The sequence below is a fragment of the Sinohyriopsis cumingii genome, chromosome 13 (assembly GCF_028554795.1).
Source record: "Sinohyriopsis cumingii isolate HCF-2022 chromosome 13, ASM2855479v2, whole genome shotgun sequence".
Lineage (NCBI taxonomy): Eukaryota > Metazoa > Mollusca > Bivalvia > Unionida > Unionidae > Sinohyriopsis > Sinohyriopsis cumingii.
Genome location: NC_142973.1, coordinates 80,127,239 through 80,148,164, shown reverse-complemented (window position 1 = coordinate 80,148,164; position 20,926 = coordinate 80,127,239). Strand labels below are relative to the sequence as shown.

The following is a 20,926-nucleotide window of genomic DNA, read 5'->3' as shown; positions in this document are numbered from 1 at the left end:
TACAGTAACTATGTTCTAAGCCATGTGTATCTGACAGACACAATAACCATGATTGAAGCCATGCTTATCTGTCATACACAATAATTGTGATTGAAGCCATTTGTATATGTCAGATACAGTAACTATGATTGAAACCATGTGTATCTAACAGTCACAACAACTTTATTGAGGCCATGTGTATCTGTCATACACAATACCTATCATTGAAGACGTGTATCTGTCAGATATGATAGTTATGATTAAAGCCACGTGGATCTGTCAGACACAATACCTATCATTGAAGTCATGTGTATCTGTCATACACAATACCTATCACTGAAGCCATGTGTATCTGTTAGATATGATAATTATGATTAAAGCCACGTGGATCTGTCAGACACAATACCTATCATTGAAGTCATGTGTATCTGTCATACACAATACCTATCATTGAAGCCATGTGTATCTGTCAGATATGATAATTATGATTAAAGCCACATGGATCTGTCAGACACAATACCTATCATTGAAGCCATGTGTATCTGTCAGATATGATAATTATGATTAAAGCCACATGGATCTGTCAGACACAATACCTATCATTGAAGCCATGTGTATCTGTCAGACACTATAATTATGACTGAAGCCATGTGTATCTGTCAAATAGAATAACTATGATTGAAGCTATGGCTATGTCAGATACAATAACTATGACTGAGGCCATTTGTGTGCATTTATCCATGTGCAAGGTGAAATACACAGTTCTGTAGTTTAATATCCATCTTTTACTTTCTCTTAATTTGTGTGCAAATGGTGTGTGAAGTAGTGAAGTTTTAGAACTTCACCTCAGTTCAACATGTTCATGTGTCTGGTTTTGTGAACAAAATATTTGTACTCATTTTAGTAATTTTCTTTTAATAAATCTGATTTTTAAGTCTAGCTGTGTACCCTCTCAGAACCAAATTGCCAAATTTTTAAAATGATCTTCTTCAGATATGGTTCAATGTAATGAAAAAATTCATAAAAAACTGGATTGTTAATGCCATAAAATCTTTTCAATTTCTCTTGAATCTATATCTAAGTGTTAATTCTGTTTGAGATTAGCTTATTAATTCAACCCAACTTTTTTTTTAAGTTTGAAGACATATCAAAGCAGCTTGAAATTTTTGTTTCTCTGGCTTTGGAATCTCAAACTCAATTTTCATTCTTCTTTTTTTATTCTCAAAATCGAAATATTTCAGTATATATTTCAATAATAAATGTTTACAAGTGCCTATAAAAATTAATTTGTATTAGTGGTCTTTTTGCTTAATCCAGATACAAAGATTCTGTCAAATAAGTGTGCCTAAAAGGTTGAAAAGAGATGTAAAAATATTTCTGAAAAGACTGAAACTCAAGGCAATTTGTCCAGGCAGGTTACCTGCATGTGAATAGAAATATATCAGATTTCATTTGCCAGCTACAGTTGGGATTTTGTTCCTAATTGTGATATTAAGGTATTATGACCCAAAGGGATTCTTTGTACGTATGATCCAAGGGGTTTTAGTGTGGGAAAAAGTAAAATATACAGCAGTACCAATATCAGGTTTCTAATTAGGAATATGTGGGGTGTATGAATATGGGAAATTCAGAGACAGATGTGAGGGAAGCAATGATAAATCTGTTTAACTAGGTCAGCATCACAGAAACTAATGTAAGCTGGTTGTGAGAACATATCAATAGTAAGTAAAGTTTTTGGGTTTCAGGAAGGCTTTAATAAATCTGGGTAAATGGGTCAGCATCATGACATATCTGGATAACTGGGTCATATTGCTACTGTTTCAGCACCATTTAGTATAGTATGATCTGGGGGAAAGGTAGCTGTCATTCACCTAGTAATGGTTAGCCAATCATATTCTGTATGTGGGGAAAAGGTGCGGGATTACAATACGTGTATATAGATAGATACAAGATATAGTGTGCAGAGTAGAAAGTGGAAGGTAGATGGGCAAAAAGCAGAAACAGGGCAGAGGACAAAACAAAAAGGGACAGCAGAGATTAGATGTAGTTGGAAATAAGAATCAGACAGAGATATACAAGATGGGGAGTTAAGAGAAGGGATACATAGTAGACATAATGGAGTAATATATAGATATTCTGATTTGACAAATATAGTGATAAACAATGTAGATAAAATTAGTGTACAATTTGGAGAGATGGACAGAACTAGTGTTTATTTTGGATATAAACAGTAGATTACAATATGACCTAGTGTTGTAATTAGTATACTATTGGTCCCTGCTTCACCCCAAAGTCAACAAAACTTTGAAAACTTGCTGCATTGCCAGAAAATCTAACCAGGTCATTTAATTACAACCATCACAAATTAACATTTAATATGATATTAATTTAACTACTTTTAAGCTTTCACACTACAACAAATTCAGGATAAACATAGTGATAGGTGGATGTACAGGTACAGATATGCAGACAAATAGCACCATAAGCAATTATGCCCCCTTACTGCATTCAGGTAAATGAAACCTTTTGTGGTATGTCTTGTCAAAAGGTGAATCTTACATTTGTTATGAACTTTCTAGATACTTTTACCACTTTTATGCATGCTAAATCTTGAGCAAGAAGAAATATTGAACTTGCTTTTAAAGTTCCTATAAATTATGCACTTGTATAAGATCCCACTTTCTGAGTCTTTCTGCTGTATAATTTGATATATTAAATGATGGAAAGTCTTGAGTGAGAGAAAGATTTGGATTAAAGATCGTGTAAAAGTCAGATTCAGGGAATGAAATTAAGCAGATTGCTTTGTGCTGGACATGAATCAATTAAATAATAATGTGTACTGGACAATAACAAAGAACATATTTTTTTATTTGGTTTTTATTGTTTGGTTCTGATATGAATAGTGTGGTAAGCTTGTTCTTTTATAGTTCTTGGTAGCCTTGAGGGTACTGAATCTGGACATAGGATGGGCAGACAGGTGTTCTACAGCACTTGCCAGAAGCAGGTGGATCCAAGTGGCAGACATCAGGCAAGTTCCATGTTAAGCACCTATAATTAACAGAAAATGACACATTAAACACCTGTCAATTAGCAGCTAATTGTCCAGTAAGACATCAAAAGATTGAAAGAATATAACCTTTAAAATATATGGCAAGGAAAATAAAAACAAATTAATAGCACACAAGTTACATATACATACTAATTAATATATAGTGGCATGTTAAACACCAGATTATCAGCAAAACATTAAAAAAATTTAAGCCTTTAAAAGAAAGTGAAAACTATGTAAATTAACCTAGCTTTCAATGAATCGCCTTGTTAAATTAATGATAAAAGAAGTGAAAAAAAAAATATATCTAATGCTCACCAAAGGAAAGATTTCAAAAAATTCAAGCAAAGGGTAGATGCAAAGAATGAAACTACCAAACTACATACATAGCTTATCCAGGATTTGGAATAGGGCTTTACATTAGGCTAGCTCTCAGTAAGCTAACATGGCTTGAGCCTTGAGAGTTAAATAATGAGTAACTTTGAGTAAACTAACATGGCTGGAGCCTGGAGAGTGGAATAGTGAGTAACTTTGAGTATGCTAAAATGACTGGGGCCTGAAGAGTGGAATAGTGAATAACTTTGAGTTAGCTAAAGTGACTGGGGCCTGAAGAGTGGGATAGTCAGTAACTTTGAGTAAGCAAACTTGGCTGGGGCCTGAAAAGTGGATCAGTCTGTAAGTTTGCACCTAATTTAACCAGGGTTTGCTCCACTGCAAGCATAAGTAAGAGTCAGTACTCATGCATATTCGTTGCTCTCCATGGGTTCTTAGCTTCACATTCATAGCCCACACTGAACTAGAGCTCAATCTCCACATTCACAGCCCACATTGAACTACAGCTCAATCTCCACATTCACAGCCCACATTGAACTAGAGCTCAATCTCCACATTCAAAGCCCACACTGAACTAGAGCTCAATCTCCACATTCACAGCCCACACTGAACTAGAGCTCAATCTCCACATTCATAGCCCACATTGAACTAGAGCTCAATCTCCACATTCAAAGCCCACACTGAACTAGAGCTCAATCTCCACATTCACAGCCCACATTGAACTAGAGCTCAATCTCCACATTCAAAGCCCACACTGAACTAGAGCTCAATCTCCACATTCATAGCCCACATTGAACTAGAGCTCAATCTCCACATTCAAAGCCCACACTGAACTAGAGCTCAATCTCCACATTCACAGCCCACATTGAACTAGAGCTCAATCTCCACATTCACAGCCCACACTGAACTAGAATTCAATCTCCACATTCACAGCCCACATTGAACTAGAGCTCAATCTCCACATTCAAAGCCCACACTGAACTAGAGCTCAATCTCCACATTCACAGCCCACATTGAACTACAGCTCAATCTCCACATTCAAAGCCCACACTGAACTACAGCTCAATCTCCACATTCACAGCCCACATTGAACTAGAGCTCAATCTCCACATTCATAGCCCACACAGAACTAGAGCTCAATCTCCACATTCATAGCCCACATTGAACTAGAGCTCAATCTCCACATTCACAGCCCACACAGAACTAGAGCTCAATCTCCACATTCAAAGCCCACACTGAACTAGAGCTCAATCTCCACGTTCACAGCCCACACAGAACTAGAGCTCAATCTCCACATTCACAGCCCACACTGAACTAGAGCTCAATCTCCACATTCACAGCCCACATTGAACTACAGCTCAATCTCCACATTCACAGCCCACATTGAACTAGAGCTCAATCTCCACATTCACAGCCCACATTGAACTAGAGCTCAATCTCCACGTTCACAGCCCACACTGAACTAGAATTCAATCTCCACATTCACAGCCCACATAGAACTAGAGCTCAATCTCCACATTCACAGCCCACATAGAACTAGAGCTCAATCTCCACGTTCACAGCCCACACTGAACTAGAATTCAATCTCCACATTCACAGCCCACATAGAACTAGAGCTCAATCTCCACATTCACAGCCCACATTGAACTACAGCTCAATCTCCACATTCACAGCCCACACTGAACTAGAATTCAATCTCCACATTCACAGCCCACAATGAACTATAGCTTACACAATTAAGAATAGTTTATTTAACTTCAGAGAACTTTGGTGTTCAAGTCCATGTAAAGGAGTAAATATATGTCTAACATTGGTCTGTAATTTAATGTCACTTTGCAATTCGATGTCAATCTGTTTTCACTTACAGAGAGTTGCATTGGTAGAATCCGGAAGTTCCATTGACACAAGTACACATGTAGTCACAGCCGTCCTGCCATTTTTGGGCTTCATTATACATCTGGCCCTTATACAAGCAGCGACCTGAAAAAGTAAACAGTTTTAGGTGCTTACTGTCACTGAAGTTTGTTTTTTTTACTGTCAGTGAAATTTTTAAGGTGTTTATGATCACTGAGACTTGCACTCTCTTTGTAGTTTTATGTGTGACCAGTGCATTGCATATTTTTTGAGTTAAACTACATGCAAGGTTCAAATGTGCTACACTGCATGACCTTATTATTATTCTGACGTGTTTTAAAAAATTCATTCTGAAGTAGTAAAATATTAAATTTCATTTAGCACTACAGTACTATACATAGATCTAAAAAAAAATAAACTTTCTGATAATTAATTGTGGATTTAAATCTGGATGCAGTACTTTACATTTGCTTATAGGACAGAACAGTGCTCAGCAATCAACAAGGAATGCTACACAGTTGCGTAGCAAAAACATAAATATTTACAAGGAGCTTATATACAGAAATTATCTATCTATTTGTCTATCTATCTCGCTATCTATATATCTATCTATCTATAGATGAGAATAAGGGTGTTGAAACTAGAAATCATAACACTGTATGTAATTTACATTTTTTTTAAAGTACAGTAAATTCAACATATTTCTGACTTAAATTTTTTTTCAAATTTGTCAGTACTGTATCAAATGATTTCTAAATAATTATAGTTTTGACAATTTAATTTTCTCTTCAAATTTGTGAAAATTTAGTGGTTACCAAATATGTTTACTTACCTGCTTGGTATGTGCCACTTGGTCCCAAACAATCAGGTACAGCACAACACTCTCCTGGTTTCTTGAGCAGATTACATCCTGGTGGAAGGTTGGTGTAGATTGGACACCTGGAGAGTAAACAATATCAAAGTAAATACATCTAAGGACATAACGAATTATCATAGTCAAAGCAGGGCCTGCATGTATTAGTTTACAATTAGGAATCTGTGAAAAATGGATTAGTTTGTGTCACATTTTAAACATATCTGCCACAGTTCATTGATTGCTGATGCAATTATATATATATATATATATATATATATATATATATATATATATATATATATATATTCAAGCTTCAATCTGCTCTGATTTACAGGGGTTATGATACCATGAGTTTGTTTGATTGAAATATGTGTCACTGGTTGAATAATTACAGTAAAGATACCCAAGGTTGCACTGTAAATTATGAGAATCAGTTTCCTTTAGCATCCTGACATTTTTAAATACTGCAACAGATTAAAGGTGTGTGAACTTACAGTGCATTACATCTGTAGAACCCAGTGGTACCATCCTCACAAGTACAGTTGTACTCACAGCCATCAGTCCAGGTCTGACCCTGGCTGTATATCTGATTCTTGTAAATACAGTAATTGGCTGAAATTAAAACAAATGCAGATTTAGACCAAATAGTGTGTGTGTGTGTAGTTATTTTCTATGTGTCACACATAATCCACTTTTGTTAGTACTTATTTTCACTTGCTGAGATTTTGAAATATGTACCCTCATTTGCAGACTCCAAAAAGTCACTAACTGACCACAAAATAATCTTTTTTCCCTAGTAAGAACCTCTTCTATATTTGCTTCTCTGTCAGCCAAATTGCTTCATTGCATTTTGCAAAGATGGAACACATGAAGAGCAATTCCTGAGAGTCATGAAACTTTGGTATTGTGTCATAATAAGTCCTGGAAGTTACTGTGTCACAATAAGTCCTGCAAGTTACTGTGTCATAGTATTTCCTTGATGGTACAATAAAATCACAAAAGCAAAGTGCATGGTCAGTTTTTTCTCAACTCTATCCTTCTCTCTATGTTAAAATATTCTCAATTCTACCTCCCATCCCAATCTGCACCTAAGCCTGGCCCATCCAAGTGCCTCAGACATCATGATTAACAAAAATAGGAAACTAAAATTAAACTCACATCTGCTGGTGAATGCTGCAGGTGGAGTGGCTGGGACATTCATGGAGTTACCTGAAACAGAGTCATAATTTTGGATCATTAGCATGAAAATATGAAAATAAAAACAAGAGAAGAGAATTCTCAAAATCAGAAGTAAATTGTGAAAGAACAACTCAGCATTTGAAACAGAAAAATACAAAATACAGACTAAATGGCTTTACTGACAGCATAACACCTTAAAATATACCACACTATTCTTAAATATAATAAAAGCCAATTTGATGTTTGCAGATACACACCAAAGGAATTAGACTGCATATAACAAACTTAAGTCAAGTTTAGGTTTTAATGAAGTACTCATTTATTTAAACTGCTGATAATATCTATTTATCAAGATGGCCACACATATATTAAAGAATCCTTATTTGTATCTTGTGGCTATGGAGAACAATTCCTATTCACAGGATATCAAAAAGGACAAAAACTGAAGCACCTATTGTATTTATGGTGCTTTTTTGCAATTTATCATTCAGCTTCCTTTGTACCTGAGACCATCTGATATAAAACTGAAGATGCAAGAAACTGAGACAAACTTTTAAGATTAACAATGTTATTTAGACTTTATATATATATAAAATTGTATTGATTGTCTATACAAACATCCACATCTATGATGATTGTTGTTGTAGGGTTTAACGCCATTTTTCTGCACAAAATAGGCTATACATGGCAGCCAGTATAAAAGAACCTGGGAAAATCCTGGAAAGAACCACTGACCCATGAGAAGCTTTTGGCAAGCTTTCTCACATACCCACATTAGCTGAACCCAAGACTTGAACCAAGCAGACAGAGGTGAGATGGCAATGATCCATAACGGTAAGCGGTTTAGACCACTCAGCCACTCGAGTCCCCAATCTAAGATGAAACTGGACAATGGGATTATCTGTACAAAAGATCCACATCAATGATGTAACTGGACAATGGGACTAACTGTAAAGATGATTAATATCAATATAAATTCAGTCAGAATGGGTCAGAATAGCAAACAGTTTTAATATCATTAATATCAATAAAAACTCACAGTCAGAATGGGCCAGAATAGCAAAGACATCTCCAGATCCTGGTTGAGCTGTAACAAGTAAACAATAGAACAATATTTAACAAGAATATGAGCATAATTAGAACATATGTCTGGTGATGATAATAAATACATGTAAATCAAAATATCCATTAGGAAAAATACATTGATCAAATTTTCACAGCATGGTGTTACTTGGCAATTTGTACATATAGATGATACAAAATTTTACAGCATGGTGTTACTTGGCAATTTGTATGCATAGATGATAAAAAAATTCACAGCAAGGTGTTACTTGGTGATTTGTATGCATAGACGATACAAATTTTGACAGCTAGGTGTTACTTGGTGATACAAAATTTGACAGCTAGGTGTAACTTGGTGATACAAATTTTGACAGCTAGGTGTTACTTGGTGATACAAAATTTGACAGCTAGGTGTAACTTGGTGATACAAATTTTGGCAGCTAGGTGTTACTTGGCAATTTGTATGCTCCATATATCATAAGGTCTACTTTGTATTCTTCCAACAGGGTTTGTGTCAATGAATGTGTCAGGGAGATATTATCATCTTCAAAATGTTTTCTTTCCTCAGTCATTTTGCATATTATCTCCTCAACTAATAGAGAAGCTTTCTAAAAAAATGAACTCTTTTCTTTGGCCAACTGAAGGACCAACTTTAGGCATCAAGATGTGAGGTCAACTAAATGTTATTTTTATCGATTGAGATTATAGTAAATCTGATAACATCTTGAAACATTTTGCCTAAAAGAAGGAATAGGGAATACAAATGCAACAGCAGAAAATTTAGAAATTGGTATAAGAGTCCACACAGTACCGTATAGTGATGAATATAAATGTGAATTCTTCTAAGGTGCAGTGATAGTTCATTTGCAGAATATAAGACTGATAATCTAAGGGTTATGGGTTTAAAACCCAACACTATCGGCTGCCTTGGTGTGTCCTTGTCTTCCATTTCCTTCCCATGATACAGCCAACAAAGTGCTTAGAGTGCTATTAAAAAGCAACCAAAATTTGTCTTGAGTTTTTATGATTCAATATACTGTCTAAATCTTTTCTGAGGGAGCATGCTTTAAGTTTTGTGGCTCTACATGAAACAGCTCGAGGGGGATAATGATCAACTTTATCACAGAACCCTGATGTAAATAAACTCTGTCATAATGGAAGAAAACTAATATCAAATTCTCTCTGTTATAATGGAAACAAACATAATACCAGTCTCTATAAGGCAGACAACACAAGAGCTAGAGAAAGAGACTTACTCATTCCAAAGTTGGTCATGCTCTGTCCAGGGGCAAAGTAGAAAGCGGGTTTGGCAGAGCCAGACTCAAATGGACATGTTCCCGTTGTAGAGATCATCATCCACCCATTGGAGCTGCATCCAGTTCCGCTACTGCTGACTGCAAACTCGTGGCCTGTTGATGGGTCACTGGATACCGATAGCATGGAAAAAAGGGTTTAATTTAAATGATGATGATGATGATGATAAAAATTACAATGATTAAAAATAATATTTACATGCAATGAAAGTGTTAGCAAATAGGCACACTGCCATATGTGCATTAAAACGATTAAATCTTCACCCAAATTTTCATTTAATATCTTTTCTAATATTATTAATTTCTTGAATTAAACAAGTTCTATAATTAATTTGCATTAAAAAGTCCTTATATGATACAGCATTAAAGTTTACATGTGCTAATGTTAGTTTCTTTTACAGTATTCTTAAATATAGTACACACTGACCTATATTTTGTGGAAGGATATTGGAACTACCAAGAGGCATACAACTACAAAGCTGTAAGATCCTTTAGAGAAACTAATCTAATGAACAATTGGCATCCAAGTAGCTACAGAAAAATCCAAATTGTAGACCACCAGAACTAAACTAAGACTGATCTTGCATAACTCAGTGAGGTCTCTGTCATATGTGGGTCACGTATAAAAATGAAATTTTCCCTGTAAAACCAGAATGAGACTTTCCCAAATTTTATAAAGTGATTTGATTGGCTGATAAGATGAAGCACCATATGTTATTGTGATGATGACATCATATTCCATGAAAACACTAACAGTTTTATTGACTGAGACACCTCTTGCACTGTTAGCCAGTAAAAACTTACATTTTTTAAATGCCATCCTGTTAAGTTTGCAATTGAAATTTGGCTTGAATAATCGCAGAAAATAATTTTAGTTTTGAGATTGTGATCAATGCCTTTCGTATTTTTGATTGTAGAAAATTTAATTGATTTGCCTTCTATTGGTAACAGCAATCAATGAAACATTTGACTAAGACTCTTGTGTGACAGAGATCACACAAGGCCATGTAAGACTTTGCTGGACTGAGATCAGATTTGATGGCCTGTATCTTGTTCTCTGTATATAACTCTAAAAGAAATTTTTTATATTTTAAATGAGATCTTGCTATCATAAAAGTTGACTTAAAAAATGATTAATTGACAGACTTAAGGAAAATCATACTGTCAGATCTATACTTAAAAATATTTTGCAATATGGTAGATTTTACTCATACTGAATGTCTAGCGTGCTATGCATGGATGACACAAAAATGTCCCAACATTGATGTCAAAATTACCACAGCTAAACTTATTAATCTCTAATATAAAAAAATGTAAAGTTCATCTGGACTTTGCCTTTGACAGGCCAGGTGTTGCATTCTGCAGAACAGGAGTTTAAAGTAGCAAAAATTGCTTTTGCAGAATAATTATCTGTAAGGACAATGTTTTTGTACTGAGGTGTGAAATAAAGGTTAATCTAACCTGTCTGTATGCATTTTTACACAAAGTAGTATGAACCTCAAACAGCACAAAAATCTTCCTAAGAAGTAAAAAGGTACCACTACAGTCACTTCTACATTCCTGGAGCAAAAAATAAATATCTCCACTTAACATTGTACCTTCTAAATAGTAACTCACCCAAGCATGCTGAAGAGGTTCTTTGGAGCATTCTTAATGTCGGCCCATGTTGAGGAGATGACTCTGTCGGGACTGAACCAACTGTTCTTGTCAGCACCACGTGCATCAAATATAATGTTTGCTTTCTCAAGACCGTTGTTGAAAATTGCAACCTTGACCTTATCAATGCAAAGGTCATTCCAGTGGTTGGAGAGGTCAGGTTTGTAGTGTCCATTGTATGTACTGGTCAGATACATTGCCTCAGGAACATTAGTGTTTGAAGTTCCAGGTCCAGACCATAACTGATAGAGATCACCAGGTGCACCGGCCACACCCTTCATCATGATTATCCAGTCTGAATGAAATAGAGACCATTATGTACATGATCATCCAGTCTGAATGAAATAGAGACCATTATGTACATGATTATCCAGTCTGAATGACACAGAGACCATTATGTACATGATTATCCAGTCTGAATGAAATAGAGACCATTATGTACATGATTATCCAGTCTGAATGACACAGACAATTATGTACATGATTATCCAGTCTGAATGACACAGAGACCGTTATGTACATGATTATCCAGTCTGAATGACACACAGACCATTATGTACATGATTATCCAGTCTAAATGACACAGACCATTATGTACATGATTATCCAGTCTGAATGAAATAGAGACCATTATGTACATGATTATCCAGTCTGAATGACACAGACACCATTATGTACATGATTATCCAGTCTGAATGAAATAGAGACCATTATGTACATGATTATCCAGTCTGAATGACACACAGACCATTATGTACATGATTATCTAGTCTAAATGACACAGACCATTATGTACATGATTATCCAGTCTGAATGAAATAGAGACCATTATGTATCACAATACTAAATATATTACATTAAGTCAGGTCTATTTAGACATCTACATTTATTAATTTCCATCAACCGTTTAGGTATGTATTATATTTTTTTATTTCTTGCATATTATTATATCTCAATTTCTTGTTTGAAAATTTCCATTTAAATTCTAAGCAACCAACTGTACAAAAACCTGACAATTATTTATCCACAACTGTTTGTAATGGAGCTTAACATTTTTTTAAAACCAAACTTAGGATTGTAACTTGTCACTTGTTAAGTGTTTGGGATTCCAAACTAAACATGATTGGGATTATGCAATGACAGAGCTAGGTCTGCACTCATTGTAACTGGATGCAAATAATACTACAATAAATCTTGTTGATATGAAATGAATGACAACTCACTGCTGGGTGTGACAGTTCCAGTAAGACCAGTAGCTGTTGGTCCAACAAGATCTGAAATAGATATAGCAGGCAAAGTATATAATTATGTTCTCTAGACGGACCAGTAATTTTACAGGTACTAAGTGGAATATTAAATTTCAATGTCTTCTTCATCATGAAGAAACATAATTTTGTTCAGATTTTACATTTTTTATGGGGAAGCTTAAAAATATGACTTTTTTGTGGCATGAAACTCCTCTGAAACATTTGATCTGTTTTTGTTCTTCTTTATGACAGACTATTGGTAATTGTAAGAATAATTTTGTCATTATCAAGGTCGTTGTTTTTGGTACTGCCATCATTAATTCATGACGTCTTAATGTATAACAATTATATGCCATGGTCAAAGTAATGCACATTTCCACAACATAGCAAGATAAAAATATATCCAGTCTAAATATATATACTCACGACATTTGTTACAGAACCTGGGGCAGTTCTGAATGGCCCATTCCTCATAAGGTGGATTGCATGCAGCGGTGGTGTATTGGGCACAGTTAGAGATCTGGTCTTGACATTGTGGGTTGGGGGCAACTGGGGCAGTGGGGCCAGGGGCCACAGTGGTGTCTGAAAGGAAAACAGAACAGTTTATATGTAATCAGTTCTGTTTTTCTCTTCTTATTTCCTAAAAGAAATACATGAATTCCAACTGCTGTTTTGCCCTACCTGTATGCACTAGTCCACAAATAAATTTAGAAACTTTTAACTTCAGAGAATGTTGCAATGACTGTGATGGGAGTTACATGCTTAATCTTTAAACAAATACGTGTTAGTAATGCATGTATACTCCCACTGCAGACTTTGCTGACAAAATAGTCCAAGTCACCAAAAATAAATTCAAAGTGAAAAAAGTGTGCAAAATTGTCTTAATGGCATTAAAATATAATCAGCTGATCTACTTACACATTCAATCATGGGTGGCAAATTATTATTTGCCTATTTAAAGTGAATTTTCTTCATTGATATGAATACAGCTTTTGTCAAGAAAGTCCAAGTCTAAAACGTTGAAATATATGCATGGAATCACCCTATATTACTAAACCTGACATTGGATATTGTATCATCCACTGAAGCAGCCCCTGAATGATAGTAGTGTAATCACAGCATAGTAATCCCTGAATGATAGTAGTATAATCACAGCTCAGTAATCCCTGAATGATAGTAGTGTAATCACAGCATAGTAATCCCTGAATGATAGTAGTATAATCACAGCTCAGTAATCCCTGAATGATAGTAGTATAATCACAGCATAGTAATCCCTGAATTGTAGTAATGTAACACTGGCAGATATAGTTACTCAGTTTAGTAATCCCAGAATGGTAGTATTGTAACAATGACACTGGCATAATTACTCAATTTAGTAATCCCAGAATAGTAGTACTGTAACAATGACACTGGTATAATTACTCAGTTTAGTAATCCCAGAATGGTATTATTGTAACAATGACACAGGTATCATTACTCAGTTTAGCAATCACAGAATGGTAGTAATATAAAACTGACACAGGTATTGTTACATAGTTCAGTTGCCCAACAAGGGTATATGAGAAAGCTTGCCAGCAGCATCTCATGGGGTGTTAGTTCTTCCCAGAATCTTCATGGGTTTCTTCTCTACAAAAGATACTAACCACTATGTATTGAAAAACGACATTAAAATGCACAAAATTAAACCACTCAGTTCAGAAATCACTGAATGGTAGTACCGTAACACTGACAGAGGTATTGTTGCTCAGTTCAGAAATCACTGAAAGGTATCAATGCTACCCTGACTGAGACATCGTCACTTAGTTCAATGCTGCCTGAAAGGTAACAAAAAATACTTACGACAGAGGTTGCAGAACTTTCTGCAGTTGTCTCGAGCCCATGGTTCATAGATTCCAGTGCAGGCAGTTTGACCATACAGGGCACAATTGGATAATTTGTCAGCACATAATGGTGGTGGAGTAGTTACAGCCATTGCTGGAAATTAAAGTGGACGATTATTTGGAACTGGCTCGAGATGTTAACAGTACATGTATTTAGTAGAAACCAGATATTAACAGTACATGTATTTAATAGAAACTAGATGAATAGTGAAATGTGAAATTTATGATGACTGCCCTGTGTATAGTACAATGTGAAGTCTATAATGACTGTCTTTTGTATAGTAGTGTTAAGTTTATAGTCGCTGTGTTTTGCATAGTACAGTGTTAAGTTTATAAAGACTATCTTTTGTATAGTACAGTGTTAAGTTTATAATGACTGTCCTGTGTAAATTATTAAAATACACATTAATTCACATTGATACATGTTCCTATTGCAGATCAAATGCTGCTTTGATTTTTTTAAGCACACATTATTTTCTCTGACATATAATCACATTGGCTGCATTTCATTTTAATGTCTTTCAAAACTTATTCTGGTGAATCAGTGCTCAATTTACCTGTTTTTTTTTTTAATAAGGGCTGATCCAGTAAAACATACCTGTGACCCAGCAAAGGAACTTTTAATGTGGGGTACTCACCTATAGATTCAATTTAGAATTTTCTTATCACTTTAATATGACCTCTGTGATATCAAAGTACCCTGGCATATATTTTTAAAAAACTGCCTTCCTTGGGTATCATGTGTGTTTAAATGGGACAGCCCTAAGTCAATAATCAACTGATTATTTTAAAGTCATTATTGATCTGATTTCTTATAAGTCAAAATTAACCTGATTTCTTATATGTCAATATACCACTGCATTATATACAAATGCTTTAGGTATGCCTTCAAACAGAATTAAATCAAATGTTACAGCCATTCAATCTTTTATATAAGCCACTGTTTCAGCTGAAGTTAACCTACATAAAACTGTACATGACTACAAAATTGGAATCTGTTGGAAGAGATTAAGATGGCATAAATTTGAAGCATAAAATATGTAGGAATTATTCTGCCAAAATTTATATTGCTGGCACCTCTGATACTGTTATCTCTTTAAGTATATCTTCATTTTGATATCATATCAAATTAATCTTTTGGGAGAAGGACTTGGATGGAGAGGGCTTAATCTAAAATTGCCTGACATAAGTTGTTGTGTTTACATACTGCAGAATCCACAGTAAGCACGGCAGTTTTTCTCAGCCCATGTTTTGTACTGTCCTTCACATGCATAATGACCATATGCATCGCAATTGTCCAGAAGATCTGCACAAGTTCCGAGTAGTGGACTTGCAGTTCGGGCAGTTGTTGGAGATAACAATGGTTGCTGATTGCACTGCACTTCCTGACAACACTGGCCTGGTATGTCTGCCATACGACAAACAGGTGGCAGCTGGGTGTAGCTTGGGCACCTAGGGAAAATATTAATTAACTAAATATAAGGCTTTCTGATTTTTGCACTTCCTCAGTTATGCGTTATGCAGTGTAGTAATGGATAAAATTTGTATATAGGTATAAATAAGTAAAATGTCACAGATTTATCATGAATTTTTTAAAAATAAGACAAAGTCAACATAATTTCAGTCAGTTAAAGGATTTAGAAATTAATGTAATCTAATAATCATTTGCAAATATCTCTTGATTCTGCACCACAGCTCTGGTATTCTGTTATCCAAGTAAATATAAAAATGACCCTATTATGTGGAACATGACAGGCTTCATGACAATCCATACCTGGATATAAAAACAGGACAATGTTTGCATTCATTTGCAACAGCAATTTAATGTCTGATAAGTGGGGATGACAAATAATGGGTATGATTGAAGGTGATGGATACTGGTAAAATAAAGAGGTAGAAGATAGATACATGATAGAGAGGAAAGAACAGTTTGTAAATAAATGATATAAAAATTTTAAGGGGTCAAGGAGACAGAGGAATAAAGGCTGATATCAGCATACATTTGATATGAACATAACATCAGAATAGAAGATAGATGGATCAATTCTAACTGGAAAGAAAGTCTCTAAGAGATAAAACTATTTAATTTACTTGGCATGGCACTGGTACAATCCATGCTGTGCATCAGTACACTGGCAGGTGTAGTCACAGCCATCTTCCCAGGCTTCCCCTTGTCCATAAATCTTACCCTTGTACATGCACCGATCTGAAAGAAACAGAAATATTGTCTTCTGTGTTAAATAATTTTACCTTTTTAAAGTATACAGCAATGAGACCTGTCATCCAAAAGGGTCTGGAATCAATATACAGGTTCCTTAATTACCCAAAGTACCTAGATATAAGATATGAGATAGAAGTTTCTACTTTCCATTATATCCAATATTAGCAACGGGACAAGGTAAATTTGCAATATTCTTGTCTAGCATACGATTTATAGAACAAAAAGTTGACATGGGCCTGCATGTTGAAACTTGAGCTATATTCTAGATTTGTAGAGGGTGGGGATGGAAAGTAAAAGCTTTTATCATTAGGTTGATCTAGGATGTGGGTCTATGGTATTAGCACACAACCATACCAAAAATATCACAGTATCTGGTTTCAATTGATGGACTGCTTAACAAAAGTGGTGTGGATACTTACTTGAGAAGCCACCAACGTTGTTTGGATTTGGTGTGTATCCTGGCTTGAAGCCGGTGTAGCCACCACTGTAAGATCCATACACTGGATATAAGCTGGATGGGTTGGTGATTGGATTGATTTGGGTGCCATCAGGGTTTCGGCAGATTGGAGTGGCACAGCACTGTCCAGCAGCTCTAACCAAGTAACACTCCTGAGGTAGATTGTTGTACTGTGGGCATCTAAATAATATAGTTAGACAAACGAGGTAGACTGTTGTACTTTGGGCATCTAAAGGATACAGTTAGACAATTGAGATAGACTGTTGTGCGGTGGGCATTTAAAGGATGCAGTTAGACAATTGAGGTAGACTGTTGTACTGTGGGCATCTAAAGGATGCAGTTAGACAAATAAGGTAGATTGTTGTACTGTGGGCATCTAAAGGATACAGTTAGGCAAATAAGGTAGATTGTTGTACTGTGGGTATCTAAAGGATACATGTAGACAAATGAGGTTGACTGTTGTACTGTGGGCATTTGAGGGACACAGATAAATCAGATTCTCTTGCTAAGTCTTTACAAAAATCATGAATTGTCCACACTCTAAATTAAACTGATTACCAATTTAGTCAGGTTAGTTGTTTGTCAAAATTTAATTTCTATGAAGCATTATACTTTTATTGGATTTGGAAAAAAATGAGAAACCACTTTCCCAAAATGTTTAGTTACCCTGAATAAACTCTTATTAGTCCAGCTATTTAAGGAGAATTTCTTAAAACACTTTATGATTTATTTCTGTTCGCTTACTATATATATCTTTTTGGTGTCAGTAATATGCCTTTTTCAATGCTTTTAATGAATAACACATTTTCTGTCAATTGTTCGTTCATCACATTTTTTAATTCTTTTTATTTATCTTTTTTTCTACCATCAGCAAACACAAATCCAGATTTGATAAATTTGAATAAAAAAAACCTGTTTTTGTATGGCTGGATCTAAGGAAATGTTACTTACAGTGGTTTGCACTCATAATATCCACTCTTGGCCTCGATACAGTCACACTGATAGTCACATCCATCTTCCCACTTCTCTCCCTGGTTATACAGCTTATTTTTGTATACACATTGGTCTAAAACAGAAGCAAATACACTAGAGCCTGTAACTCATCCACACGTAATTATCAAGGATTTTTTCACAAATCTACAGAAGGTGATCTCCTCCCACTTAGAGGCATTTCAAAAATATGTATAAATCCACATATTTAAATTTATTCCTGAATTTTATTCAATCAGTTAATTTTTTTTCTAAAATGATGCACCTTTCTTCATTTCCAGTTTACCTAAGAAAAATCCATGACTCTGCAGATGGCATATAGATTCTTGGGGTATTTAGGTCCTTTGTAATTAATCTCTTTCAAACACAGACAAGACCAGAAATCTGATAACATATTGTAACATGCAATATTTCATAAATAAGATTTATAAAGAATTGAATCACTCTCTGATCTCACAGTATTTTTGGATCACAGAAGCCTCATGACACCTTTTAGCAATCTTTGTTCTGGAAGGATTTGAAAAGACCAGTTAGCCAAGTCAGCAGTGCCAGCCAATATGGTCTATATTGGTCAAATTTGGTTTGATGCACAATTTAATACAATATAATGTTTAATTATATTTGCCAAGTTTTTAATTTTGGCTTCATTACAAAATGCAAATAGAGTAAAAATTAACATTTCCAATAACTGAAAGGGTTGATCACTGGTTTTAGAATTAGAGTTCATACTATCCTTACTGTTACCAGACAAACGGAGACATAACTGGTACATTAAATGTGGTAAAGTGATAAATTTAGTCCACAGTCCTCAATACTTACTTCTGATATTGCCAACAACAGTGCCAGGTGGTATTGGGTAGCCACCGCCAGGGAAGGAGGTTCCTCCAGACATAGTTTGCTGACCGACTGGGTAGATCTGTAATGGGTTGCTAGTAGTAAGTGTCTGGCCAGGTCCAGGAGTTGGCATGGGAGTGGGTATCAGCTGTGGACTGGGATTATATTTGCCGTAGTTCGGGATACTGCAGTCCATTGATGGGCAGCACTGTCCAGGTACATTAATAAGCTTGCAATAGCTTGGCAGTGGGGGCAGTTTGGGACACCTGAAGATGGAGAACATAAAAAAAACCCAGTCATACTCTTAACTACACCAACATGTGGTAAATATTTTAGCAACATACCGAAAATGAAAAGATAGTTTCTTTTGTCATTTTGTGCTTAATTGGATTACAAAAACTAATTGGAAAGCAGCCAGTGTTCTAGTTAAAAAGCATCCAGTGCTACAGTTACAAAACAGTTACATGTTAGCTGGTACATTTAGTTTCTATATACAACAAACTTTGTAATGGTAACAATGTTTTGTGAGAAGAAAAACCAATGTTTTTATTGTGCATGCATACAGGAGACATAGATAGGTGAGAGTTATCATGAATACTACATCATAATTGTTTTATTTGTGGGTGGTTTAAATGTGCCTTACTTGGATGCACACTGGTACATTCCCTTGTCAGAATTTGTGCAGGTACATGTGAAGTCACAACCATCATCCCAGGACTTGCCTTGTTCATAGACTGAGCCTTTGTATACGCAAGCAGCTATCAAGTGAGAAAAAAAATGATTTGATACATTTAAAAAAATTTCCCAGTATTGTTTTTTCAAAAGTACTTTTTTAAATAATTATTCTAGAATAAGTAAGAGAGAATATGATAAGATATATGCGTGACCAAGAACTGAATACCAACAATGAGTTCAAATTAGCATTTGGAAATCATGTGGAATACTATGGTAATATATGTATCATAAGCAATAGTTAGGTAATTACACTCATTGTGACAATAATTATTATCAAAAAGCATAAAACTCATCCTTGCCAAGTTTGTATATACTTGACGTTTTCTCAACAATGGTTTAATTGTATATTACACACACAACAGACATGGACAATTTCAATGTTGAAAACTCATATAAACAAAGAAATATACACAGAGATATGTGTCATGAATATCAAAATGTCTGCCATCTGAGAAGGACATGTTACACATACATAACACTTACAAGAAAGATTCTGACCCCAACAAACATTATAAAAGAAAGACACATGTGTAAACATGCAGCCATGCATAGATACAGACTATAAAACTTTAACCAATTTCCTCTAAACTGACTATGTCGACAAAATATCCATGAATTCTTCTTGCTGAAAACAACAACTTTAAGCAACAATCTTTGGCTTTGACTTGGTAGCCCATGAATATTGGTAGCCCATGAATATTGGTAACCCATGAATATTGGTAGCCCATGAATATTGGTAACCCATGAATATTGGTAACCCATGAATATTGGTAACCTATGAAGAAATATAGATGCATATACTGGGGATTTTCTTTCTTCCAGAAAAGACAGAACTAACAGCAGGTGTTCTTGATCCATCCTCCTCCATATTCACACACACAAACACAGCTCAGAGAAAGAGACTGACAGAGCAAGAACAACTTACATCTCATTCCAGTGGGGCCAGGTATCATGGAGGGTGTGCCAGATCCAGAGAACACAACATGAGTTCCAATGGGCACAACATTGCTGGTTCCTGGAGGGAGAGTTGGGGAGACAGTGGGGCCACTTCCTGGGATAATGGGGCTGATTGGACCATTAGGAGAGCTACAAACTGGTTTCATGCAGCAATTGTCGGCTGGGTCCTGGACTAGATAGCAGTAGGATGGAATGTCAGAGTATACCTGGCACCTGTAAAAAAGGACTACGTTAGCAATATGACACAGCAAAGTTCTTTAGAGTTTGAATGAAGTTTCCCAAAAATTAGGCAAGCTATTTCTCCCAATGGTCTCTGAAATATGA

The 20,926-nt window shown here is 35.4% G+C and overlaps 1 protein-coding gene across 2 annotated transcripts in view; it reads right to left on the bottom strand.

The window, feature by feature from the left end:
* Positions 1-2,845: 2,845 nt before the first annotated feature.
* LOC149785887 (uncharacterized) overlaps positions 2,846-20,926 on the bottom strand; it is an 87,578-nt gene continuing 69,497 nt past the window's right edge. The window contains exons 63-80 of one of the 2 annotated variants that reach the window (XM_089979877.1): positions 20,571-20,815; positions 19,554-19,668; positions 18,896-19,176; positions 18,038-18,152; positions 17,049-17,266; positions 16,500-16,614; positions 15,616-15,860; positions 14,368-14,502; positions 12,955-13,110; positions 12,505-12,555; positions 11,243-11,576; positions 9,569-9,735; positions 8,290-8,337; positions 7,230-7,280; positions 6,566-6,683; positions 6,048-6,154; positions 5,227-5,341; positions 2,846-3,027 (exon numbers count right to left, since the gene is read on the bottom strand). In XM_089979877.1, coding sequence (XP_089836003.1) covers positions 2,901-3,027; positions 5,227-5,341; positions 6,048-6,154; positions 6,566-6,683; positions 7,230-7,280; positions 8,290-8,337; positions 9,569-9,735; positions 11,243-11,576; positions 12,505-12,555; positions 12,955-13,110; positions 14,368-14,502; positions 15,616-15,860; positions 16,500-16,614; positions 17,049-17,266; positions 18,038-18,152; positions 18,896-19,176; positions 19,554-19,668; positions 20,571-20,815 — 2,743 coding nt within the window. In that variant the 3' untranslated portion in view covers positions 2,846-2,900. Of the gene's footprint in view, positions 3,028-5,226; positions 5,342-6,047; positions 6,155-6,565; positions 6,684-7,229; positions 7,281-8,289; positions 8,338-9,568; positions 9,736-11,242; positions 11,577-12,504; positions 12,556-12,954; positions 13,111-14,367; positions 14,503-15,615; positions 15,861-16,499; positions 16,615-17,048; positions 17,267-17,398; positions 17,463-18,037; positions 18,153-18,895; positions 19,177-19,553; positions 19,669-20,570; positions 20,816-20,926 lie in introns of those variants that run through there. The other variant, XM_089979878.1, reaches the window with a different exon arrangement.